Here is a 27778-nt window from a genome sequence, read left to right as displayed (position 1 = left end):
TTTTTCTGCATCATATGCATCTGGCACAGTACCCTTATCTCCTGAGCCAGATGGGACAGCCTATGTCACTGAAAAAAAGGCTATAAAAAAATCTGACAATTCATAATATAAGTATCTTATATCAGACCATGTTCTTGTTTGTAAAACAAACAACATACCTCTGCCGGCCCCCCACCAAAAAAAAAGGAGGTAAATGTTTCTGTTCTAGAAAACATTTAAATACCTGGTACAAAGAAGATCCTGCTTTAGGGGCATGTATGTTTAGGGAAGCAGGACTAACTTCCATTTCCCTAAACTTCATTTTCTTTGGAATTACCTAACAAACACACTAAAGTAATTGAGGTGTCACTGCAAGACTGTGTTGCTCTGTAAATTTAATCTCATATAAACCATGTAAGAAAGTTTGTGGGTTTTTTAAATGTGAACAACCAACATTAACAAACAAACACCTCACCAAAGCTTTTATGACACAGTTGATCAGCCTCAACTGATTGGTTGATCCTCTCTATGAAGAAAAATGTTTGGCTTGTCTAACTCCTGGTTACAACCCCTTACACTGTATGATTAATTATGAGCATAAACTGGCCCAAGACCATCTCTACTTACAATTCTGCAAGAGTAGGAATTAGTTTTGTGGTAACAAGTTGGACAAATTTCAAGTCCATAAATTGAAGTGATGCAGAGATTAATGATCTGGTACATGGATGCTAAATAGTAGTAAATACTGGTTTGAACAGGAGGTTAGTGTGTCATAGTGCAATCCAGCTGGTGTTGCTTCAGTGACATAGGAAATGGAGAACTATTACCCTTTTTTTAACATCTCCTTTATTATTTGGAAGTCTCGTACATCTGAAGTACTGTTATAAGGAGCACCTGTAGGAAGATCAAACCTAGAAGCATGCATCTGAAAGTAAGGATTGTCTGTTATTAATGAAAGATTTCAAAGACATGGAAAATTAGCCTCTTTTCTTAGCTTTACAGCATTGTTCCACAAAAATGCACATTAACCTTATCACAATACATACAAATATTGTGGATGGACAATAGAAATCACCACCCTTCCACATGAGATGCATCAAGAACAAATTGTTATCCCTTATAATGTCACAAACATAAAAGGCACCATAATAGAATGTTTAGAAAAAACTCAGTTTATGTCATTATATTTTGATTTAAAAGTATAAGAATTGCTGTCCTGACTTAAAACAAAAAGCCTTTCACACCTGTAAATTATCATTAGAAACTTGTAAACCTTTACATTTTTTTCCAGAAGTATCAGGTGCAAATGCAAGGCAAATATAAAATCTATTGACTTATTAGATTACAAATACTACCCCATGAAAAAGCTGTAGTTACAAAAATATAAAAAAATATTCTAACACCCATTGTTAGATCTTAGCTTCAATCTACGCTGTGTTATGAGTCCAAAGCCAGATCTCACTTGGACACATTCCCAGAATAGGAAAGTGCTGTTTGTCTTATTTTCACATCAATATTCTGATCTCCTACTACAGTTTTGATTTCTGAATTTGTTTTATTAGTGCATATTAAGGATGCCAACAGATAAAAGGTTGTATTTATCAACGGATAGTAGCAGCATAAGTATTCTCAGTCTGCTGTCCTCCCACAAGTGCATTTCTCCAAGGATAAAAGTATGATTTTTTTTCTCTCCAAGCCTCCACAGTAACTCTTTAGCAGCATGACATTTTCTTTCAAGAACCTGGGACCACTGGCAGGTAATTGAGAACTAAATTCTCTCACAGACTTCAGCAAGGAACTGGGAGGAGTACAGCTAATGCTGTGTCATAGACTGGTGGTTGCTGTTGCAAGGACAGTTACTGGCAACACCGCTTGTCTTCCACACATCATAAATTGGCACAGGTTTAGCCATACGGTGATTCTGTAGCCCTTGGATTTAGTAACTTGTATCGGCATAGGATGTTGAACCAGCTACAAAGGCAGCCTAACAAAGTGCTAATAGACATGAAAATGAGTTTACTTCTATATGGTGAACTTAAAATTCACTACTAGATTAAATGTGATATCCTTAATGAATAAACTCTGTAAACGCTGAGGCGAAGCCTGACAAATGCTAATGCTTTCACGTCTGAATACTGGAAGCTCTGTTCCTTTAGCCCTTTATCAGAGCCAGCAGGAGGTGTCCAGCTTCCAGCTCTAGAGAAAAAGAAGCTGTCCTTTGTTTTGCAGGGAAACTGGCACAGATCAGTGGAGTCATACAGCTGCACTCCTACATAGCAACCTTGTTGAGCTGGGCTTTAATAAGCACTCAGGGTCATTCAGCCAGTGGAAGATTTAAGTGTCAGCTGTACTACCATTCTCTTTATGCTTGGTGCAAGACATTTTCCTTTAAACACCTTTTCCTTCATTAGAAATCCCCCTCAGCATTTCCCCTGGTAACAACATGTGTTAGTCTTTGCCAGTTCAAGCTGGATTTGGGCCACACCGTGAGTCTCTGACGTGATTCCAAACAAACGTTCTCCATAGACAGAGCGGTTCTGGAAGTGTGTTGTGTCTTACCCTACTTCAAAAGATTGACTGTGCTCACATCTGCTTTGAAACAATACCTTACTATGTTCCACGTGTATAAAAGATGAGAGTTAACAGGAGACTCGTGGAATTGTAATGAGAGGAAATGTTCAGCACTCTTGTGCTGGGATTTTGTGTTGAACAGCACGTGAAGAAGAAGAAAATATTCCTCATTATGTTTCAGTTTCAAAAAAATAGGGTCCAAGCAGACACCACATTCACTCCTCTGATCAAAACTGTATATTCCATCCTGATTATGCTATGATGGCAGGATTTCTTTTCAGCAGAATTCCTAAGGTATCTGCACACATGTGCCAAAGGTTTTTTAATAAGCATGATGTACCTACATCATGCTTAATCAGATCTGGAGAACATTTCACACTTAACAACAACAACAAAAATTAAACCAAATAATACCTATAATGTAGGAGTTTGAATTTTTGTTCAGTAGAATTTTAGGATGGGACATTTTCCTAGCTAAACTATTGATCTTTGCGTTTCTGTTCTGTAAAAAAACACCACATAACAGTAATAATTTTAGTGAGCAATTCCCTTTCTCAACCTATTGAGTCAAAAATTCACAATGTAATTTCCAATCAAGGCACAAAAACATTTACTGACTCTTTCTTCTCACCAATTCCTTCACATTCTTCCCCTTCCCCTTAAAAATCAAGTTTATGTAACAATGTCTTCTATACCAGACATTAACATTAACTTTAACAGTCCAATAAGTTGTAGCAGTATCTGAGACTGGTTCTATTTTGAATTTAGGTAAATTAGATGAACAGCACATTCTCAGCACATCTTTGTTCATTGTCTTCATTTGCCTTGAAGGGGAGGGGACGAGGGAGGAAAAGCCACAGTAGTTTCATGCATATTTTTCAAGAAACTTTATGTGGAAGTCTTTCACTTTCTCCAGTAGGATCTTCAGCTTCTCTACTGGAGGAAGAATGGTAATTCTGAAAAATAATATTTAGAGAAAAAGAAAAACAGCCCACATTATCTTCAGAATGAACTAAACTGTGATCTTTGCACAGATCTTGATTAATTTCAGGGCACAGTAATGTGTTAAGTTTAATACCTGTTTTGATGTGATTCTCTTGTTCTATGCATTTATATTTTAATTGAACTATACTATTAAATTAGAGCTATTTGTTTCAATTGGTTAGTTCATAGGAATTCAAGAATCGTTATTTTCTGCTGAGTGGTGAAGAGGGTTATAAGTAAGAAACTACAGTTTCTTACAGTTGGGCAGTTTTCCACACTTGGGCAGTTATGAGTAAATGAATATTTCTTCTCAAATTGAAAACTGAATTCAGAAACATTAGAACAATGAAACATCCCACTCTGCAGTTTTTAGTCCCTTTTTTCCTTCTTCTGCATGATGTGAAAATCCCACAGAGTATTTATGGCACACTGTGTGCCAGACCTACAGAAGAGGGTGTTTTTCCCACACTGGTGCTGGAATGGCTTTTTCCTGGAGCTGTATGTACCCAGATACCACACCCAGCTGTGTTGCAGAACTACCAAGGCTAAAGATACCCTCTGTTACGTTGTCTCAGGCTGAATTAGACTAAATTCCATGATAAATTCTAGTATCAGTGGCTTGGTTGGAGCAAAGTGTTGTTTATTGGAAGCAAAAGCAACAGAGTTTATGTCCACAGTTCTGGTATGGGATTATTTAGCTCAACATCTTGTTTTGGAAAAGTGAAGAGTTATTCGGAGTGCTTAAGGAGAAGATTTATAGGCGAGATATTGCACTTTTCATGCAATTTCTCTATACCAAAACACCGCTAAATGCCCCCTCCTCCCAGAAGAATGCAGGGCAATTTTTTGTAATCCTGTAGCCAACTTTAAGATTACAGTCTAAGATATTATTATTGCCTGTATTCCTGGAGAAGGCATTTCAAATGCCAGTACATAAAAATAGAATAAAATTATGTCAGCAAGCTGGGAAAACACCACAAAAACCTGGACAGCTCATCTAGCAGACCAGGTCTTTGGCCTAGCTGTCAGTTCACTGAAACTGTCCAGTTTAAAGTGAGACAACATAAACTGAAATAAAAATCCTTATATTAATCAGAAGAGAAAGTACTGGGATGGTGTTTTGCTTATTACTGTTAATTTGATTTTAAACAAGCAGAAACTGTACCTGAAATGGTGGGTTCCTTCTCTTTGGCCGAATCCACTCCCAGGTACAACACATATTCCAGTCTCTTCCAGAAGTTTCATGCAATAGAACATATCAGGTGCCATTTTATGAGCCTAAGGGAATGGATGCTTTGGAATTATTATAGAATATATAGATATAAAATACATAGAATTTCATTATTCCTTCCTTTTTCCCAAAACCTTACCTTACATTATTAGTTTCTTATTCTGCCTACTAAAGAAGGTCAGGAACAATTGTTTATGAGACAGTTCACAAGTTCACACTGTGAATTAAATAACAGTACTTCACAGAGGAACAGGGCTGAGGAACTACACAAAACACTCACTTCAAAAGAAAGATTTTAAGTAATTTTGTTATTCTCCTTGACTTGCTTTTAACTTTTTTTCGAAAGTCTCAAAATTGTACTTAGGAAAATTCAAGGCACTGACATTTGATAAGATTAAATTTATTTGAGAACTGTGTGTTCCAGTTCTGTTGGCAGCTACTATTTCCCCCTCCCCCCAATTATCTGCTGATTAGAAAGTTCTTAAATTCACGCAGGTTATACACCTAATCAAATAAGCAGCTGAAAAACAGCCCTATTTTTGTTCTCAGCTGTGCTGATAAAATTCCCTCTAAAAAAATGAGTATTACACATTAGGTATCAGGGCTCTAGTCAGGAACAGAAAGACTTGCCTTTCAGTTATAGAGGTTACTGATCCAAATGCAAAAAGGTAAAATTTGTAAGGAAACCTCCCTCTTTCCCAGACTTGCTGAGTGGGTTTCTTTTGCAGGGTCAGTAGCACATTGCCATTCCCAATTCACTGCCTCCCTAACCCAGGCAGGGGCAGCAATTTGGAATTGCACAGGTCCAGCTACTTGTATGCCTTAAACACCAACTCTCACCCTGAAAGCCTCACCACTGAGATGAAATACCCTGCTTTGTTTTCCTCTCTTAAAATGAAGGTCATGTTATATTTAAGATCATACGTAGTCTATGAAGTACTGCTTTTGTAACTCTGTGAGCCTACTCTGTCTCTGGAATAAAAATTCATCATTAGAAGTGGCAGGTACAGGCCAGTGAAGGTTAAAATTAATTGAGGTAGAAGTGACTGACTGACCTTTGCTTCCTCAATGGCTTTGGAAGGAATAAAGATCCGTGGGAAAGCATACATAGCTCCCTGAAGAGGGTTGCAGTGAAGTCCTGGTATCTTGTTAAGCATGTCTTCTGTTAGTTTGGCTTTTTTTGCAAGATTGTTCAAAACAGACTCTTTCTCCTGTTTAAAAGAGAGGTGTTCAGTTGGACATATTTAAGTGGCAATAAAAACTCCAGAGGAAACTATGGTGCTTTAAGGGGCCTTCCCCAAATTAAACACTTTTAAGGCTTTGCTGAGCTATTAGAGCAAACAATGTTCCAAATTCCAGTTGTGCTCCTAAAGACAGCAATGCAAAAAGGCATTAGCAGGATACAACTACAAAGTGTTGCAGACAGGCAATAACCTGCAGGAGTCTCTATCCGTGTGCCTTCTTCCATTCTTCCTTCTGAGCATCCACCCTTGGTTGTTTTTAGAGACCACATCAGCTGAACCTTTGATCTGACTTGACAATGTAATTTCTTAAGCCAGACTCTGTTTCATTTTTACAAGTGAGAAACTCTGTGTCTACAGATGTAACACAGGTTACCACGTTGCTCAGTATATAAAGGCACTGGATACACCTAAGAACAAGGCTGATTTTATAACTGTTATTTGAACTTACATTCCTGTTTGGATTGGAGTAAAAATCTTATTTAGTCAAATTAAACACAGGAGAAAAATTGAATTTACCAGCAAGAAAGCTGATTTGATAATGTCTTCTTAGTATTTTTCAAGGTAGTCACATAGAGTTAATTTTAAATACACTGCATGGTTCTGTAAATTGGTTTTATTACAGGATTGTCTGAGGAGAAAGGAAAGAAAATATATCCCTGTGCATATTTTGAGTTCCCAATACCTAGGATAGGTTTAGGAAATGCATAAAAGAACGTTGTTGCTGACCTTTATGAACTGTGCATAAGATTCTTCTCCAGGTACTGGAGGATTCACTACAATATCCATTGCTGCTTGTCCTGAGACCGGGGGACAAAGGCGAACAGAAAGCAGCTTAACAAGCTGTCCTTTGATTTCTGGGTGCAAGTTAATGACCTCCATGTAACCTCCTCTGTAGCCACATCTGTGACAAAGTGAACAGAAAAGACTGGTCAACCTCAAGTGTATAAATACTGGGAAAGCAATGAAAGTGTCTGCAGAAGAGGAAAGGCAATTAATGACAATCTTACAGTATGTAACACACAGGCTGTTGGAACAGCTGCTATACTGGTAGTGGCTTAAGATGGAACTACATGGGATGTCATTAGTTCCTAGTATCCCATACAAAGATAAAGGTGTACATGCAGCTTCCCTGTCAGGCGAGTTAATGATTAACATGGATTGTTTAATCTCCAGAACAGGAGCATGAGGCTGTAGCAGCACACATTTCATCACAAAATTCTTTTTCTTCCATCTCCTCCTCCCCAAAACAACCAAACCCAAACATTTACAATATCAAACATCCCAGAGATTATTGAGCTCTTTCCTTGAATGTTGGAGACCAGTTTTCCATTATCACAGGTCCAGATTGGGACTGTAGGATTTCACCTCTGTGGAACTGAGGCATTAAGTGTCTGAAATAAATGTGCTTATTATTTTGTACTTTGAAAACCACAGAGTTAATCCATTACTCTGTGCTTTAAATGCTTTTTTTCCTTTTCTTGATAGTTTTTAGTTAAAATTAATAGAAGACGGTGGATTACCTTCAGGTCAGTAACATGAAAGGCCTGTCCAACCAGATTAATGAGGAAGATGAAATAAAAAAAAAACTAAATCAGACTTACTCGCCCATGTATCCCTTAGAGGTGGAGTGAAAAGAGGCCAGCTCAACATTGTTATAGTACTCGGGTCCCATCTCATACAGAATCTTTTTGAAAGAATGGAACTGGCATCCTTCAGAGTACACATTGTCCTGGTAAACCTGAACAGTCAGAAGACATTAATGTGCTCTGTTCCCCCAACTAAGGATAAAACATGGCCTTTTAGAGCGACAGATCTGAACTGAAGAAACAGCGGTAACACTCAGAACTTAAAAGCTGTTAGAAGACACAAGGTTCCTTTTACAAGACAATGACAAGTAATAGTTACTGTCATGATATATTTTACATCATGTGACCATAGTTAAAGGTTCAGCCTTTAGAAGAACACTGAGTTTCTTTGTATACAATTTAACCTTTACTTGCATGTTTAAATTGATTTTTCTTCTGTTTCTTTCATTTGAAGTGGTCTCAGCTTCACACAGGTTTTTAGGTCAGTTCCAGCAAAGTTCCTCCTTGTGTCCCCTACACTTTGCCTCTAGTTCAAATCCAGATCAAACCACCTATTATATTGATCCTCTGATACTAAGAATCTTGCACTTTTGTTCATGTCTTAATATGATAACAGAGAATCTGTTCCCTGTACTTAAAAAATACCAATACCACCATGAAACAAAATTGTACCTTATACTCTCAGCTGTGCTTTTGAGATAACAGAATATTCCATTACCTCATCAGCCAGAAGAAAAAGTTTCTCTTCCCAGGCAAAGTGTATCACATCTTCAATGCACTTTCTGTTTTGCACCTGTCCTGTAGTTTGATTTTTAAAGCAAGAAGAAAGTTAGTGGAGCACGTATGTATATATATATATCTATATCTATATATAGTAAGACCTAGTAAGACTTCTAGCTTTTCAACAAGATGTCCCTCTTTCTCAGAAAAGTGCTATTGAACTTCAGAATTCAGTTCACCAAGTATGAAATTAAGGAGCATTTTTGGAGGAATTATGGTTCAAGGTAACTTAGTCCATCTCGAGCAAAGGAAGTGTGAGATACAGTAATCAATCAATGGCTTATTAAGAGTACTCTGTGCATATCTTACAATTTCAAATGCTTACAGGCATGATGGTTAAGTGGGGCCTAGTTTCTCACTAATCAACCTCAGCTGCTCAAAAACCTAAATTCTGAGGCAGGCAGTGGTTGCCACTGAGTTCAGGGAGAATCTGCAGTCATTGCCTCTCACAAGCAAAAGGCTACAGGCCATGCCAGAGGTAAGATCCTTCATCATCCTCCACCAGAAGTGGATGAAAGTCATTCCATAAGTCTGCAAAAGTTCAGGGAAAGCAGTGGCTTCAAAAGGGATGCAGTGAAGTGAACCTGCTCCCTCCTCTCTGGAGTTCCATGACACTGAAAAAAATGTATCTGAAGATCTGACATACTGTCCAACTTAGAGCACTAACTATAAAATTCAGCTTTACATACTTGATGTGTATTTAGGATTTGCCTACAATGTCAAATAAATGAAATTTTTTTTTTAAAAAATGGGTCTTAAAACCCATCCATTCAACAAAATTCCCAGACCTGTGGGATTTCCAGGGTTAATGATGCAGAGGACTTTTGGGTTGCAATATGCCTTGGCTTCATTCAAGGCACGGCGAAGTTCATTCACATCTAGAGCCCAGCAATTTTCTTCATCCAAGTAGTAGTTCACCTGGATAGCATCGAGCTCAGATATGGCTGCTGAATATAAGGGATACTGTGGTATAGGAATCATCACTCCTGTTCGGGATTTTCCACCTCCTGAGATCAGGATCTTTAAAATTGCCTGAGGAAAAAGTAGAAATTAAAAATAAAAGCATCACACACCAGAGTTAATAGTATACTCTGGAATAAGTTACTGATCTTCCTTCCTAAAAAAAGTCTGGAGTTAAGGTGGATTTCTGTTCTAGAAGTATACAGTCATCTTCTCCTATCAAAGGGCATTTATTTATTTCAGGTTGTTACTGGCTGAGTGAGTCTAACTCAGTCTAACTCAGTTTAATGGAACTCATCTGCATGTCATGGCTTCCAGAGATCATGCCTGATCAACTGCAAAATTTATGAAAAACATTCTGAACACAACACTAGAGGGAAAGTTGGAAACAGGAATACCAAGATGATGATTTTTTTGCTGTGCCCAGTTGTAAGCGAAGAAGCCTCAGCTAGTTCTTGCTTGTTGCCTTCCATTTATTTTGTCTCACTAACCACAAGAGATCAATAAATAAAGCCAGAAATTAGAACTGGGGTACTGTGCAGATTCTCCTTTGGAACAGAGACCTGGTTTAGATTATGAGGAATTGTGGTTAGCTGGGAACAAAACTGCAGTCACATCATGTTTCCATTTTCAAGTAACAGAGGAGACCAAAAATCTGCATGTCTTGGGATGGAAATATAAACATATGTGGTTTATCCCCAGAAGATACAGACAGAAATGTAATGTTTGTGCTAAAATGAGTCCAGAGGATTTACCTGTATGTGTCTATGTGTAGGCTTTTTACATGTGAATTAAATAAAGGAGTGCATTTGGTTCAAGCAATAGAGAGATTTCTTGCTTTTATAATCAAGGGAGAACTCTGAAGTGCAGGTGCAATCAGAGAAGGCATTTTTATCAGCATGCAATTGACAGTGTAAATCCAAAAATATCTCTTTCAGATACAGCAGCAGTACCCTTTAGTTTCTCAGTGGTTCTAGTACAAAACCTGCTGTTCAGTGCCTCTCACCCCATACTAGCTCAGCTGCTAAGCTAATGATTTATAATCAGAATAATTTTGTACCCACCACTAGCTTAAAAATACCAAGCATTCAAAATATATAATCAGGACCAAATGCATATTTTAAAATTGCTTAACACCCTCTGTCTCCCAAGCTCTGAAACAATAATTGTTTTATTTTTGAAAGGGCCAAATAACAAGGCTCATAGCAGTGCTGATTTTTCATCACTGGTGAAATCAAATCAGCATGGTACAGACTTCATGTGCTGTGCTGCCATTCCTGACAAGCTGACAGTATAATAAAGTCTGGAAAGCCAAATCACTACCAACATCTGGAGAGCTGTTCCTGTCAGAACATTGCCATTCTGAGCTCTGCCACTAGATGTCATTTAAAAACATTCTTACCAACGGGCTACGAAAGGCTGCCTTAATAAAAGCCAAGAGCTGCTGGTGGTTCTGCTGGTATCAGTGAATGTGTCTGTGTAAAGGAAGAATCTAATAGAGACAATTATGCCTGTCTTAACCAAGGACCATCTCTGAACCTTGGTTGAAGACAAGACCTGAATTTTTTCCCAAACAAGCTGAGTACAGAAATAGATCTTTGGGATTTTCATTGGCACTGATCTGAACTAGCAGAATTTACTAGGAAAATGAGCTGTTGAGACTTCTCACGTCTGAGGTCGTTCCCTCTTCTCTCTGTCACTGACTGATACCCTCTAGTCTTCAGTGCTTCTGATCTTAACCACTGAAGGCAATCATTATTTATTCTGAAAGGTCTGAATGTTCTAAATTTTCTATTTAGGCACCTGTGTAGTTCCTAGTACCTTCACAGGAAGGAACAAGTTAATGTAAATTAAGAGACATTGCACCTGCTCCTTTGCCAGCATCTGACATCCACATAGTGGATACACATTGAATGTGACTTTAGTATCTGTCAGATCAAACTCACAGGAGTTTGTGAGACCAGATGCTCAACAGAGATCTGTATTTCCAAGGGTAACTGATAAATTATAGTTTGTACAAAGAAGGGACAGGTTTAATTTGAACACTTACGGAAATCCCATCACTTGCCCCAGTGGTGAGATAAATGTTATCTGGGTCTGCAGGAACCCCTCCATCTCTTCTCTCAATATATGAAGCAACATCTTCACGGATACAATTTATACCTTGACTGGCAGTGTAGGATCCTGTGCAAAATAGAGAATAAGATGACAATTGAGTACAATGTACATCACATTTGCTGCTTGCTAACAAAACTCCTGAGCTAGTATTGTAAGGATTAGTTTGTATATATGAGCACTTTGGATCACCAAGATGGGTTTGATTTTTTTTGTTTTGTTTCCAAGGAGGAGGAGAAGGAGTTGGCTTTCTCCTAGAGCAAAAGAATAAATTTGGAATTAGACAAATATGGTATCACTAAAATACAAAAATAACATTGGTAAAAAGTATGACTTAAAGGCTACTTTGCAAACTGGGACAGCAATCCCATGTCTACTGTCTTTCAGTTGCTTTCTTTATGTCAAAATCATTTCTGAATGTAAACCAACACCCATTTAAGTAATGGGAACAAGGAAGAGAGGTAGTATGTGCAGTAGAAAGGAAAGTAACTTCTTCAATTCCATGATAAACATAAGGGGTTTATTTGCAATATGAAAATAAGATGATACCATTTTCTCCCACAATCTGAAACCCAAAAAATCCTACACTGCTTCTCTCCTTCCCCCACAGCAGCTCCCACAACCACTTTTCAGTTACTTGGAGCAGAAATGCCTAGGATGAGCCCAATCTCATGTGCAGTTTACAGAGCACAACTTATAATTTTAAATAAAAAGAGATGTTAGGTACCTGTGTGCATCATTGCTGAGTACGTACAAGAAGTAAAGAGTAAAAACAAGCCTAGGCCAAGGTGAGGAATGGACTCAAGCTATGGAGCCTAAAACTGATGGACAATGAAGTGACAAGTGTACATCTATTTTAGAACACTGTCATGAAGCTGCAGGATCTTCTTTGCTTGTTGGGTGGAGTGGAATAATTGCGCTTGACTTAGCTCTCATCTCTCAGTTATATGCTAGTAGTCTGCCTGGTAACACTTCTGTGATTTATAAAGACAAAGAAGCTTTGCAAGTACTGCACAATTGTATGGGGCAAACTGGTAATTCAGGGCATGAAGTTCCCTGATGTCCTAAATGTTTACTTTTACAAGACTAAAAGTTCTTGTGGGTCTGTAGAAGGGTCTTTGACCACAACTCAGAAGCTGCTGGTAAAGCAGGAGAGCAAAGCTAAGCTGCCATTCTGCCTTGTGCTCATTGAGTGCTGTGACTCTGTGGATGTAACACTTAATTGTCCTGTACTTCTGCACTTAACTGTACTCAGTTAATAGCTTTGACTAGAACTGGTGTGTTCACACTGTGGGATGCAAATAAATAAACCCAACCCAAAAAGCTGCATATGCATACATTAGGTATTTTTGTACAGAGGAGAGGGGGAAATTTCTCAAATGCCTGGGAAGATATGCCAGTTATCCCACATGCAAAGTGATGTCCATAGAATCCCAAAGTGTTTGGACACAACAGAAGTTGAGGACGTAGCTGAGCCTTCATACATGGCCTGGGAGCAGCAAGACTCAATACTAAGATAAGGATTTTGCCAAATGAATGTTCACTAGAAGTGGGGTTATTCTAGTTCACACCCACAGGTCAAGACATTCATATTAACTTTGCAATTAATGCATTTCAATAGGCTGGTTTAGATGTGGGTGCAACGCTTCAAATGACCATTTCTAGTGAAGCCACTGTTGTGTTGGATCAACAAATTTGTTGAAAATAAGGTTTTGTTAGAACACAACACAGCACTTAAAGCTACACAGAGGGATGAGGTTTTGACCTTTGATTTTTCCCAAGAAAGCCAATCTCTCCTTGTCAGCCAAGAAGACAACAGCAGTGAGCTGTCAGACTACCAACACAGTGGCTTCCTTTCAGCTGCAGGTCCACTCGCCTCAGACTGTGTGTTTATGGAGTGCTGTGCAGAGGCTGATGAGCTACAGGGGCCAGGAGAAGGGGCTGATACACGATCCTGGAGACAAGGCAGAGTGGAGAGGAGGCAGAAAACAGCACAGCAGATCAGTAAGGTATACAGTGGTTTTAGTTTTCAGGAATTTAGAAGCACAGTTGTTCCTGCACATATCATTTCAAGAAAAAAAAACATTTAGACTCCAGTTACTTACAGAATTTCAATCTATCCACTGAAATTAACAGCATTTGTTCATAATTATGATCTTATTTGAATATTGCAACTGTTTCAGGTCTACTTCCTCAGAATTTACTGAGCTAACGCAAATCATTGGAAATGCTGAAAAGGGAACTTATTTCTGAAGTATTATGCAAGGATGAATTCCTTTCATTTTACTCCAGCATGGAGCTGTGGGGTCTCACCCTAAAGTGGAAGGGAGAACTCAAGGGGACAAGACTTAGCATTCTTAAAATTCACGCCACATCACATCCATGAATTTGAGAATAACTACAAAGAAAGACTGAGTCAAATCTCAAATGTATCCCCACTAACTCCTACTTGCCAACAGTGCTATGTGGATTTATTGTGCCAAAGTACGACAGGAAAGGAATTGAGCTAGAGGAACTTCTCAGTTTTGATAAATGTATTTTTAATGTTCTACATTAAAAGACAAAGCTGATACAAAGAAGGTGAAGATAAAATACATTCTGTACTAGCCTGTGTTGTCAGGAATAGTCCAAGGCTGAAATACTGCTAATGTAACCACTGGTTAGGTCTTGTTTATTTTATTAAGTTTCAAAGGACCTAATCTCAAAATATGCCAGTGCAAATAGGCACTGCAATCACAAAGATTAAGAAATATGCCAATTATTGTAATGCCTGCTCTGAAATGTCAGTGTTTGCCTACTTGAATTAAGGTAATTAGGTGTGCCAGACTCTTTGCTGTACCCAGCAGCTGTAACAGTATCTGCAGAGTAGAAATTCTAGTGGTGTTTGCCAGGTACAAGTGGGCAGTACAGCTGGTAGATGAGAAAGAAACTGTCTCTTCAATTTCCTCTCTACTGAATATGCAAAGTTTGTACTTAGTTATATGACACTACAGGTGTAGTCTTGTAGGACCAGTGAATGAGAAGAACAGAGCTCTGTACTTCTTTCAAGAGTTATTTTACCCTGGAGAAATAGGGCCTTGACATATTCAGTTAAAACTATCTCAGATAGGTAAAAAACCACCACCTTCCAGTGGTGTAGATTTCCCTTTGCAGAGGATTATCACCTGGGTACCTGAACTTCTGATACTCCAGTTCATAACCTACAAACACACTTGGACTGATGGCTCAAAATTAAGAAACAGGACTGTGAACTGGATCAGCTGAGGTGGACACACACACTGTATGTTGATACCAGCATTACAAAGGTGACAAACTCCTTGGCAGAGAAGCATCTAGCAAAGACAGAACTGTAAAAACCTCCACCTAGTCTTAGCAGGAGACACATCTATCAGAGCCTGGGATTAACAGATGCCATAACAACAGTACAAAGCCTCACAAGTACTCTCTGCCACTTTCCTAGTATAAAGAAGCTCAACATTCTCTCTAGTTATGCCTAGATGCTATTGTGGTGAGGGTTTCATAACTATATAATCCTCACCCTCTACTCATCTGTGATAATCCACATCAAAAATTTGCCCCATCAGTCACTGATTATCCATGGGCCACCCTGTAAACCTCCCCCACCAGGCTGTCCCAGGCCCTCCCCATTTGACTTGTAATCATATAAAATGTGATTAAGAAATTTCACTGTTGCAGATATCAAAACTACCTTAGTTGTTTCTAATACCAAGAGGAGCAACTCAAACAGAGTCTTACCTAAGCTGTTTCCTCCACAGCCCTGCAAGATCCGTCTGGCTCGCTTTTTGGCATCTTCTGGAAAACTTGGGCTGTCCAGCAGGTTTGGATATGTACACAGGGCCACCACCTACAGCACCAAGAAAATGTAAATTCACCATTTTATCAATGGTTATCTTAAGTTGGTAATATCACTGTTAACTTTCCTTGGAAATGAAGGTCACAAATACTGGCTAATTTAAAATGCAGGTTATTGATGAAGAGTTTGCAGTTGTTTTTTTAAGAGTAGTGCTTATAGAAGTGAAGAAATCTTATCAGGTTCCAAGTTGTGCTGATAAACAGAATTCTAGAACTATTAACTATTTGTATTAAAGACAGTGAAGACTGGAGTCCAAGGATGCTAAGCACAGTGCAAACACACTAAAGCACAGTTAATTATTCATATTTTATCTCTAAACAGCTCTATCCTCCACTCTTTGTGTATTACCAGCCCACTTTACTGACAAGAAGTCAAGAGTTTGCATATGAAGCAGAACTGAGAAATATGACCAAATTTCAAAGTCCTGGTTGCATGTTCTAATAATCCTTTCCAAAAATAACTTACAGTTCTTACTAATTTGAAGTTGTGGGAAATATTTAACTAAAAAAAGAAGCGGTGATACAGAACATAGTAAAAGTAGAAACATGACCTAGCAGAATAAGGAATGTAACCCCCAGTTTGATACAGCTTTAGTTTGTTCTGGAACTCTCTGAATTTACATTATTATAGCCTGAGGATTTCACAGGTGTGTGTAAGGGATGCTCAGTGAACAGTGTAATACTAGCTTTAACCTTACTTGTGTTTTAGGATTAATATACAAATATGAAGTCTGTTGTGGTCTTTCCTAAAAGTTAACCCATCAATTCACTTGTCCAGAGGTATAATGTGCAAAATGAGCAACAGTACAACTCCTGCACCCAACTGCTGCAGATCTCAAAGTATACTGTCAGGTGAAGAAAGGCATTTGCTTTTTTCTCTGAAGACAACCACTTCCCTTCTTCAGGTACGTAATTGATAATGAATGTTCTGACTGATAACATAGGAGAAATGGCAGAAGAAAGTATGGATGGAGAATGAGATAAGAAGTAAGGAAAGCTACTGTGTTAAAAGAGGAGCAGCAGGCAAGGTATAGGCCTTTGGCTCAGAAATGAAAATTGGTAATTCTTTACAAAAAACTATTTTAAGTCTAATTGCACTTAGGGAATCATTTATACCAATACACATATCAGATGGCTTTTAAGGCATTCTAGTAAAAAATGAGTAATAATACTTTATAATAGTCTTACCTGACGGAGGAAGGTGATTGGCCTCTGTCCCATTGCATGTGCATCTCCAATGTTGGCTTTAATTACTTCAGTAAAAGGTTTTTTGATTCCCTAGAAAGGGAGAATGCAGAATATTTTGTTAGGACTGAAGTAGGTGATTCTTTTTCAGTATCTGTCTATATATAGGCACTGTATATAGATATGTATATATAGGTGTGTGTATATATATACACACACATATATTTATATACATATATATGTATATATATAGAGGCACTGTATACAGTGCCTAATCTCAGAGCAGATACAGTGCTGAATGTAAAGCTTAATGCATATCTTATACAATACTGCCAGTAAATCTTAAATGGTTCACAGAAATTGTGTTGACTGTGACACATTTTTAAATTATAGGCTGGCCTTTACTTTTCTGCTTGCTGCAAGTAAGGGACTGACTTGCTTCAAAACTACACACTGAAGTAGAAAAGATGAAAGAAAGGCACTTTGAATTGTCAGTATGAGAGCAACTTTAGAGACACCTAAGGGAGGGATGGATCAGTCAAGATGCTAAAAAGATTTGAGGACATTTGAGAAACCACAAACAAAACAAGCCTTGAGATCTTTAGCCCTTTTAGAGTAAAGAAGTAAACATACTGCTTGCTTATTTATTTTCATTTAGATTAAATATTCATTGTATCATGACCCCACTTTTCCATGTAGAGATGTTTTACAAAATATATCATAGTGAGGCTCGGTATGATAAACAGCAGAAGTGCTAAATAATCACCATGAATATTTAAAAGCTTCCTAGTCTCTGAAATCTGAATAGACGGCCATTTTTCCTGTGAGAAACTGAATACATTATGAGAAGACAGGGAATGCAGTTAATGAATGCTGATTAGCAATTACAGCCCTTTAAATAGTAAAACAAAATAAGGGGAAAAAAGGCAAAGAGCTGGTTTAAATAAAAAAAGATTATCTGAAAGTTAAGGCCAACATTACAAGAAAAATAAATGACAAAAATAAATTTACAGTTATTGTGGTGTATATTTGAGAGAGAGTAGGGAGGCCTTCTACCAGTGACAGAATTGTTACATGGAATTTGTGGCTGGCAAGCCTGAACTAATTTTTGCTTTTCTACAGTGGATTATGTGTTGAACCTCAGCGACAGACCAGAACCCAGACGTGCAAAGATAACAAGAACCAAAATACAAGTAGTCACCAGGGACACAGATTCCCAGGTATGCCAGGATTTGGAGGTTTAAGGCTGCATGATGTGTCTGAGAGGTTATGTGACAATGTGATTCAAATGCCCACTACAGATCCATTCCATCATGTGACTGATAACCTATAGGGGGTTTTTCCTTTTAAAAATGAATAAGTAGTTGTAAATGGCATTAAAACAAGACAGGTGGACTTATATGATCCTGATCAAAAAGGGTCAATTTTATATGGCCTTAAATTAGAAACAATTGAAAAAAAAATGTTCACTTTAAATAATTGAAAGTGACACAGTGACTCCATTAAGTAATTTGCTTTTATGCTTGTTGATCTGAGTCCCTAAATTAAGAGTTGCATTTCAGCTCTAAATGAAAAATTAGGAATAGGGATGCCAGATAAAGATAATAGATCACCTTTTTGGTGTCTGTGTCAGGTTTATTGTAGTTTATTAGCATTGATACCATCCAGATCTCTACTAGTGCCAAACTCAGTGTTTATGCCATCATTGCCTGTGGGCATCACTGCAGGTATAGAATTATCACCAACCCCATGAACCCCATATTATCTTTGCTACTAAAACGATTGATCTGGAAAAAATAGCAAAACATACACAACAGTTATCTCACTGTAATATCTTCCTAAAGAAGGAACTGTTGGGTTTTCTGTGCTGTACAGACAGTTCCCACATTAAAAACCCCTCATCCTCTTGACTAACTTGTGCTTCTTGGCCTCAGCTTCAAGAACTGTTGCCCTTTTTGTCTTTCAAAAGTGAGATGCTTTCAAATAACTTGGACCTTTTCCTTGCCTGACAATGAGTAAATATCAGCAATTGTTTAGAACTGTATTCATGAGATTCCCTACATCCCTCCTAGTGAAATCTATTCACAAATTGCTATGACCACTAAGTATTTTTCTACTGATTTCCAATCTCTCTAGGGAAAGAAGGAATATCAGAAGTTGTCAATTTTAGTTTAGAACAAGAAGTTCTAAACAAGTTCTTAAAGAAGTTCTAAATGAGTTCTAAAGAAGTTCTTTAAAACAAAAAGTCCCATCTTAGCATTACAGAAAGGAGGAACTGGAAATAGTAACAAGCCTCAAATGCTAATGGGTCAAAGTTTCAAAGCAAGGATATCAGAAGCTGGCGTCAAGGGAAGTCTAGACAGTGCCTGTGACTCTGCAGATGACTGCAAGGTAGAATTCTACACAGACCCCTAAGAAAGACTGGCATTAGTCACTGGTTACTTGTGTCAAGGTTTCTCCTGTGGTGATGGCACTGGGGTGTATGGGTATCCAAGGGAAGAGTCATGCTAAATACTTTTTGGAAAGTCTATGAAAAGATCTGTATGAAAGGAGGAACTATGAATGTGATGTTGATAACCTCAACATCAGGTTGTAGAACAGCAGGAAAAGGGCTGTAGCAGGACCTGTTTAGCTAGATTTATTTCACTGCAGAAGGCTAAGCAGTCTTTGACCATGTCACCTACAGACCTGTGCTGAGACAATTTATGTCCCTGCAAGCCAAGGAACATGCAGGGGGAGCAGACACTGGGTTACTGGAGTTGTTTTGTTTTCCTCTGGAGATAGAGTGCAGCCCTCCACCACACCTCTCCCCCTCCCTGAGTGCAGGCAGGCTCTCAGGTGTGTTCCAGATGCAGTCTGACTGGATTGGAACTGGCAAAGCTTTGGAAAAGTGCAGCTTGCATAACAAGAGCTCTAATAACAAACTCAGGAGCAGTAAGTACCAGACTGATACTCATGTCCACTGAAGAGGGTATGAACCACATGAATTTAGAAGAAAAACCTACAAAACAAGCACTGTTAAAGACTTCTGCCTCTGGCGGCACCTCACACTGTGCTTTCAACGTGATTCAGCTTCATCTGGGGAACAAGGCCAGTCTCCTGCCATTCCTTTGTCATTGTTGGCAGACAGACTAATTGTAGTAGCCATTTTTAAAGCTGCAGAAGCCATGTTTCATTCTCTGATGTAAAGCAGAAAATATAAAAATGTGTTCCTTCTTTTTTCAGTTGCTCCCTTCTTGATAATGAAAGTATTTTAATGGAATAAAGGAATCTTCCAGGATTTGGAATATGCACTTTGGAAATTAGTTACTTCTGTCACTCTGCTCTTTTCAGAGGAAATGCTGTCTTTTAAGAGACCAGATGAAAAACATCTGAAACCTGAAGCAGGTCAGACAGGATTATTCTAGTAACTGTGTCAGTGTTCTAAATACTACACAAAGTTGGGAGGAGGGATTTTTATACCTGATCCAGAATTCACTGGTTCACAGTCAATACAAATCTTCATGTAGTTAACCAGGTTTGGGGAAGCCTCCTCTTCCCCTAGACATTCCCACAGCCTCAAGACCCTCAGCAAGCAAGGAACAAATATAGAGTGAAACGATGAGCTGCCTCTCAAGGAGAGTCACCAGCGCCAAGAGGTGTTGGGAGAGTTACCTGATCAAAGAAGCAACATGACACCAGAACATACACTATCCCAGAACCAGCGTGAAGGCAATGCCCTGCCATGAGCTGCTTTGCTCTCTCAGGAGGTTTAGTATGCCTGGGGGTTCCCTTTGCAATGGTACCATCTAAGAATGCTGGCAAATTGGTGTTCTCAGAAGGAGTGAAGAAGGGTGCAAGCTGACCTAACGCTGTCCTTGCTTAAGTCCTCAGCAAATTTCAAAGGAAACCCCTCAGTCTGGAGAGAAGCATGTGTGGATTTGGTAATGGCAACAGGGAAGGCCTTAAAAGAGCTCCCTGGAGGAGGCCATGAAAATGTGAGCTGCTTTTAATCCCAAAAGAGCAGCATGGTATTTCAATTATTTCTGAATTTCAGAATTAGTCCACTCCTGGCTGCTCCCAATTGTTTCACTTCCATTTCCATTGCTTTGTGTCTCCTCGTGATGATTATCAGGCAATAACATCACACTATGAAACATTGTACTATTTCCTTGAGTCTGGTTTTGCTGTGACTTGCACAAACAAGCTGTACAATAGGAGAGCTGGCAAACCCAAACTTCTCAGCAGAGTTGAGCTCTATGCTGTAGCAGCCAAGTTGCTTGCTTGCTTTTTTTTTCTCCTCCTCTCAAAGGGCCAAGAAAGCCCTGCCCAGAGGCCCTTAACTAATAGGGACCCAAAGACCTGTATTAGCGTTCCAATCTTTTTATTAAAACAACTCACAGCAGAAAAATAAACCTGACCTGCTTACCACAGAGAAAGGCTTTCAGTTTATATTATGCATGTGTAATTCAAGCTGACATGAGCTGTTTTTGGAAGGAAGGAGAAGGCAAATTCTGGATTTTGACTGGAAATGACAGTGATGACTTGCATGTCCCCTCGTATCACATGAGCAAATCGGTGGGGCTGACCCATTAACTGGCAGATCTGATAGACAGATTACAGAACAGAACTTGCTCTCGAGTTACTTTTGCCTTACACATTGGTCAAAGTGCATTTGCATTCAGAAATTTTGCCCATATGAATAAAGCCCCTTCAATGTGGTTGCAAATGACAGAATTGAAATAATGCTCATTAGAAAGTGATTAGACATTAGAACCCTCTTAACTTGAAGACCTATTGGAAAAGGGCTGTTTTGGAATAGATTTTGCACTGTATTCAATAAGAAGAGATCAAATAACTGGATCTTGTGTGCTGTGTGTTTCTGAACACATGATTTTGGTAATCCTACTCTTAAAACTCTTTTTTTTTTCCATCTTCATCTGCAGCAATTTTCACCCTGTTAAAAAACATGGGGTTTACTACAGATTTGCTTATGTATGCAACATGTACAGACAACTGAGGAACCACTCTGTCTTAATGAGGTCAAACGCTCTTGCCTGGAAGACACTGTCTTAGTGTGCACACAGTCACGTATTCAAAGCAGAAAATTATAGGATGGTAATTTAAGCTTAACATCTTTCATTACTGGGTGTACCAGTCAATCTTTTATCTTTTTCTTGGCATGTCAAATTATATTTCTGCATGTCATTGCCCAAACTGTGTTTTATCTTTCCACAACTCCCAGGGACACAGTCAACTCACATTTACAGTTTAGGCTGGATTCTAAGACAAACTTTTTCTATTCAATTTAAAAACCTGATGAATTAGTTAAAAAAAAATTTAAAAAAAGGAAAGAAAAGGAAAAAAAGAAAAGCTCTACAGTCTTTTAATAAAAATACTTCAGCAGAAGCTGCCTGAGGTTACACCTACATAAGCAGAAGGATTTTGGTACTTTTATTATCTAAACAGAAATATAGGGAGTGAACCAGTGACTTGAACAAACATGCAAAAACTTATTTGCAATAGTTATGCAAATGAAAAGCGTGGGCACAGGAGATGAGTGTACAACCCTGTTACTGTAAAAGTAAGCCAGACTGCTGTGGCTGTTCACAAAAATAAGGGTTCCAATGTGTATTGCCATTGAAGGCCCACTGTTCCAGGTCCAGGGCTGGGATATGGTAACCACCTGTGCTGGTCTGAAGGAACTTTCTACATGCCACCAATATATCCCTGTACACCATCCCTCTACCCCCTTCTGCCCTACAATTCTGTTTCAGTAACTTGAAAACTCTGAAGAAGAACCCCATGTCGTGTGAGTTATATGAAGCCAGGCACTTCTTGCTTCCAGTGTTTCATGAGCTGACTTGTTGATCCTGAAGCGCTGTTCAATATGCACACACTTTGCAAGTAAGTCAACTCAACCTCACATAGAACTTGGCATTATGTAAAACCCAGTCAGGAACTGGGAGAAAAAAGGAGAGTATAAGTGAAATGTCGGAGTAACAGATATGAAGGGACTTTCATAACAAGGTCAGTTAAAATTAGCGTGAATGCAAAGTAATAAATCAGGTCTGTGTGCTGCCTGGGTAAAGACAAAGCTAGCTTGTTATTACTGGTTAAGTAAAGAGAAGGGGTCTGTCCAGAGATTACATTATTCTTGCATTGAATTCATGTTCAGGATCAATTTTCTAGTCTGAAATGCAATTAAAGTCAATACTTGATATGGCGGCCATCTGTTAGCAAGTCTACACAAAGGGGAGAGAAAAAAAGGTATTGTTTGTGTTCTATTGAGAGTGTAATCATTTATTAAAATATGTCTGTGCTCCAGCTTGCTTTAAAAAGTTCCCCAGAAACACCAAGGAAATTGGTTCAAGTCAGTTCTTTCTGTGTCATCTTAGTAAGCCAGAATCAGCTGAATATTATCATTAGCAAAGAGGAAGAAAAAAACGTGTTTTCACTTTCGAAGCATGACACAATCCCAAAACTATAAAAAAAAAAAAAATTCAGGGAATTAAGTCAATGGTTTTGCATAAAGATTTCTATCTCAAAAGACTTAATACATATCAAAACATTGATTTTCCACCTAGATGAATACGGGTCACAAGCCAACAAAACTTGTGAAGTCCAGGTACAACATGCCCCACCTGTACTCCAGAGCAATCAATCTTACTCTGCTTTAACAGAGTATTCTTCTTGCTACTTTCATTGGCTTAGTCCCAAGCACACTAATGCCTCATTTTTACTTACTTTTTCAAGAACTAGCCCTTCAGTTGCCTAGTCAGGGACGCCTCAAGTAACACTTTAGTTCTTATTCCTGTGTGTGGAGTTACAGCTCACATTGTAATCATTTGAGTTAATATACAAAAGCAGCAAGTGCCAGATAGAATAACAGAGGCACTGTTATTCAGGATCCGAGAGGGCAGGACAAAAAGAAGATGAAAGCTTACACTGTGCAAACAGCTCCAAGTAGCTGTTTTATAGTCTACATAACAAGCTGTGTAAGTTATGCAAGTATAAAGTGTAACTGAATTGAACCAAGTTTAAAGAGGGAGAGCCTCTATCACATCTGATTAGACAATGGCTGCATTTAAGGTGCTTTTAGTTCAGACTAAAGGTATCTCAGCAGAACGGGATAAATGCAGATTTGCTGTCATTGCTTCCCCTCTGTTTGTTCTTGATACCCCAACCAGTGCAGCACTTCCACATCATACTGGGCAAAGCTCCTTCCCCGTCAGATGTGTTACAGTTGCTATGGGGCAACTTTTGCTGTCAATGAAGAGTAGTTTTGGATCTAGAGATGCTGTGGGACATCACCTTCCTCTGACAACCTCATCAGCCTCTATCTGGCAGTGTTAATTCTGCTGGCAGGGGTTGACCTAACTCTGAGAGCTAAGACTGAGAGGGATGACAAAAGTAACTGTCCAGTTTTAATCAAAAGTAAACAAAGAAGAGCCATTGACCTGTGATCACACAGAAATTAATTTCAGACACACACACACAAAATAGGCACTTAGAAAACCTATAATATTCTGTTACTACTCAACACTGTACACTTCAGCAGACAGCTTGGTTAAACAATAGAAGGAGTAACAGTATTTTTATCAGAAAGGCAAAGAGGAATAAATAACTTGAGAAGTTTGGAAGGAAGTAAAGTCTTTCAGCTGCTTCCTTAAGTTGATTAATGTTTTCTGCAGATACACTGTCTCAACTTTTGCAGTAATTCTGTCCTCTTTCCCTGCCAACTGGGAGGTTTGTTTGCTTTAACCATCTTAGAGAATAGTCACCTCTCGGAATGCTGGTAGCCATTATCAATGGCTAACACTATTCCATGACACTGGTTCCAGACAGAAGGTTATTCTCTCTGTCAGTGACTCAGCTGGTAACTGGAGTAAGCAGGGGGGTAGGGAGGAGTTTGTGAGGATCATTTTATATTTGTTTTGTCAAGTAATACCTCCTGCCCTGTGATATTAACTTGAAAACAAACATACTTGGTGAGAACTCTGGAAGATTTTATATTCTGGAAAATGTACTCACTAGGAAACTTTGTTGCATAAACACGATGACACCTTTATAAACAAGTTTTAAGGCAAAAATCAAAACAGATGTTCTGAAATTAATTCCCCGTCACCATTCTAAAGTTTTTAAGTAAAATATTTTTTAGAAGCTGTTTTTAATAATTATTCGGTAGACGTAAATAACTGATGTGTATACTACAGTGAGCTAAAAATATGCTTCACCTTTTAAAACAAGGGGAACCAAGTAACACAAAGACCAGAGAATTGAAATAATCTCTTACAATTAAAATTCCTATGGCACTTTTTTGTCAAAGCACCTTTCATGTACTGATCAAAACAGTCTTGCAGTACCTGTAATAACATATTAGCAAGACTTTCTAAAGTAGTGAAGACAGGGAAAAATATTTGAAATTAAAGAAAAGTAACTCTACCAGATGCTTCACTCAAAAATAAAATACGTGAGTCCTTGTGCTGGGAGGGGAAGCTGTGGTTTGAACAGTAGAAGTAAAAAGCCATGTCTGTATTACTAAGGGTTTCTTTTTTTTTTTTTTTCCCAATATTAAGTCTTAAGGAATATGAAAAAAAAAAACATATGAAGAACCAAATGTAAGCAGTGACTGATTTGGATACCTTATTTAGTACATTTTGGCCCAGACCCTTAGAAGTATCTTTTATCTTGCTTTATTTTCCAATCCTCCTAACAGCACCAACCACCAAAAACTTCGGGCAGCGCCACTGAGTGTTTGTGATCTGAAGGCTTGTCCTCAAGCACCTCAAACTTCTGCAGTTAAAAAAAGCGGAGCACAGTGTCGGTGGTCTCAGGAAGCCTTCAACTCCCTGGCTCTGGGCAGCCCAGGGCAGTGCTGGATGAGGCTGCGGAGCAGTGCCCGGGACAGCCGGGTCCATCTCACCTGTTAGGGGTTTCAAAGGCGTTTCCCTGCCCCGGCCAAGGCGGTATCTCTAAAATCCTCACGAACGACTCAAACGCTCTATCAGTATGACGAAAGCTGGTCAGTCACCCCCTTGTATAACACAAAGGACGCGGGATTGCAGCAAAGGGTCAAAGTGGCCGGAGAAATGTAAACACTGCTCTATTTGCCTTACGCAGGCAGTGACACCAGATAAACAGTAGCCGGACAGCGGGTTCTTTTGTTTTGCGCCTCTCCCGCCCCCCGTGGGAAGGGGCGCGGGTGCGGGGGGTGCCCGCAGCGGAGCGAGCAGGGCCGGGAAGAGGAGAGCCCGAAGGGGCAAAGAGGGATGGGGGGAAAGGCTGCCCGTGGTCCCGAGTCTTTAACTTGGTAGGAGGAGGCACTGCAGCGGTGCCTCCCGCTTTCCCGAGGCTTCCACAGGGTCGCGCATCAGCCCCGCGGGGTGTCAGGGTGTCCCCGCCGGCCCCAGCGCCGGCTCTGCCGAGCCCCCCGAGGTGCCCCGGGGTAGGGCCGGTGTGGGCTGCGGGGAGCGCGTACTGCCTGCCCTGCCCTGCCTCGCCTCACCTTCCGCAGCTCCTTCTCGATCTCCCCGGCTTTCAGGACGATAGGGCCCCGCACCGCATATTCCACCGCCTTCACTTGCGGGTTCATGGACTCCAGCGTGAGGATCTTCTCCCTGCTCGCCTTCTCGTTGATGTTCACGGCGGAGGCCTTGGCAGCGCTGCTCCAGCGCACCGTGCTGTCCCGGCGGGGTCCCCGCGGCTGCCGCCCCGCCGCCACCGAAGCGGCGCCGAGCAGGGCCGTGTCCGACCCTCCGCCCCGGCTGCCCCCCGGCCCGCGGCCGCACAGCGGGGCCCCAGCTTGCCTGGCAACCAAGGCAAACCGATGCATGGTCCTCCGGGTACTCCCCAAAGCGAGATTCAGGATGCGAGCGCTGAGGATCGGTGTGTTCCGCGGTCGGAACCGGGCGCTGGGAAGGAGGCACACGAGCAGGAGGTGCGGTCAGAAGAAACGCCGAAGAGCTGGCACAGTTACACGTCCACGCTCGGTCCTCTCATGCCCAGATCCCGCAAACTTAACTGCAATGGATACAACCGATCTTGCAGTGTTGCGATGCCACCTCGGGAGCAATAGGTCCCACCATGGCATCCGAACAGCGCCGCAGACCCCCGTCCCCGACAGAAGTCCCCGAGCTACTGCTCCGCAAGAGTCCCGGCTAAAACCATCCTTTTCCCAGCCGACGCCTGCCCCGGCCCCGGGGCGTGCTAAGGTGTGATTGCACCAGCCGTGCTGCCGGGCGCGCTGCCTGGCGGGGTTTGTAGTCCCGGCTGCCTCGGCTGCGCTTGCCCAGGCATCAGGTGATGGGCAGGGAACTACCGCACCCAGCGGCCTCCCCGGCCCGGCCCGCATTGTCCCCGCCGCCCGCGGGCGGGGCCCGCTCCCGCCGCTGGAGATGCAGCGGGAGCCGGGGCGGGGGCAAGTCCGGTGGGTTTCCCTGAGCGAGAGGCAAAGCCAGGTCATCCCGCATCCCCGCCATGCGGGGGGCGCGGCGCTGCCGCTCGGCCCCCGCGGTGTCACCGCCCGCCCGCGCAGGGACCGCTGCCTTTGTCTGGGTGCGCTTCTCTGCTCTGCGGTGTGAACAGTCTTTAACATTGCCCGCGCTGATTCTCATCTGTCCGTGGGGGGAAAAGCCGCTTGCGCTCATCGCCCAGCCTCGCACAGCATTAGGAATGCAGCGCGGTGGGGTCTGCGGGAGGGTCACGGTCACCTGTTGCGGGGCTGCTGGAATAGCGAGCGAGGAGCAGGGATCGGGCAGGGAGCGGGGCTGGGCGAGCGCCAGCAGCCTCATCCCTCACCCTGTCACTCTGCCAGGACAGCATTCGCTCCTGCTCCTTCCCTCCCGCAGGAACAAATCGGTCCTCTCTCACAGTTTCCTCATTGTTTCCAGATGATGAAAATGTTTTTATCTCTCGGGTTCAGTTCAGCTTTCATAGCAAATGACTGGAGATCTGCCACAAAATACAACAGCAGCAGGATTCAGGGGAGAGAGGTAAATTCTCTCTCCCTCTTGCTGCCCGTGGAGGAGGAGAAGGCCCTTTTAACCCGTCCTGGGTGTCCAGAAGAGACTCCTTGTTTGTGCTCAGAGAGTGGAATAAGGGATCTTTCAGTCAGGAATATTCCTATGACCTAATGTTACCTCCCTGAGTAAGAGCCTGGGCTGTAAATCAGCCTTATTTGTGAATTGTTTTTTAGAACCTTCTTTTTATTTTCTCCACTGACTGAGAATATAAAAAAACAGCTTCCTAATTTTAGGTGCCTAAATTAGATGTTTTGAGACGTAGGTTTT

General features: G+C 40.7%; 1 protein-coding gene across 1 annotated transcript; it reads right to left on the bottom strand.

Annotated features, from left to right (window-relative positions):
- Nucleotides 1-949: 949 nt before the first annotated feature.
- GPT2 (glutamic--pyruvic transaminase 2) lies at nt 950-26689 on the bottom strand. The gene is made up of 11 exons (XM_050311351.1): nt 25996-26689; nt 16512-16601; nt 15207-15315; nt 11386-11519; nt 9164-9407; nt 8314-8393; nt 7611-7747; nt 6736-6910; nt 5821-5976; nt 4700-4812; nt 950-3506 (listed from the first exon to the last, which is right to left on the bottom strand). Exons 1-11 carry the CDS (start codon nt 26320-26322, stop codon nt 3416-3418), a joined length of 1656 nt encoding a protein of 551 aa, XP_050167308.1. The 5' UTR covers nt 26323-26689; the 3' UTR covers nt 950-3415.
- Nucleotides 26690-27778: the final 1089 nt, after the last annotated feature.

The sequence above is a fragment of the Myiozetetes cayanensis genome, unplaced genomic scaffold, assembly GCF_022539395.1.
Source record: "Myiozetetes cayanensis isolate MyiCay16 unplaced genomic scaffold, myiCay2020 scf16, whole genome shotgun sequence".
NCBI classification, from domain to species: domain Eukaryota; kingdom Metazoa; phylum Chordata; class Aves; order Passeriformes; family Tyrannidae; genus Myiozetetes; species Myiozetetes cayanensis.
This window is presented reverse-complemented; position numbering and strand designations above follow the sequence as displayed.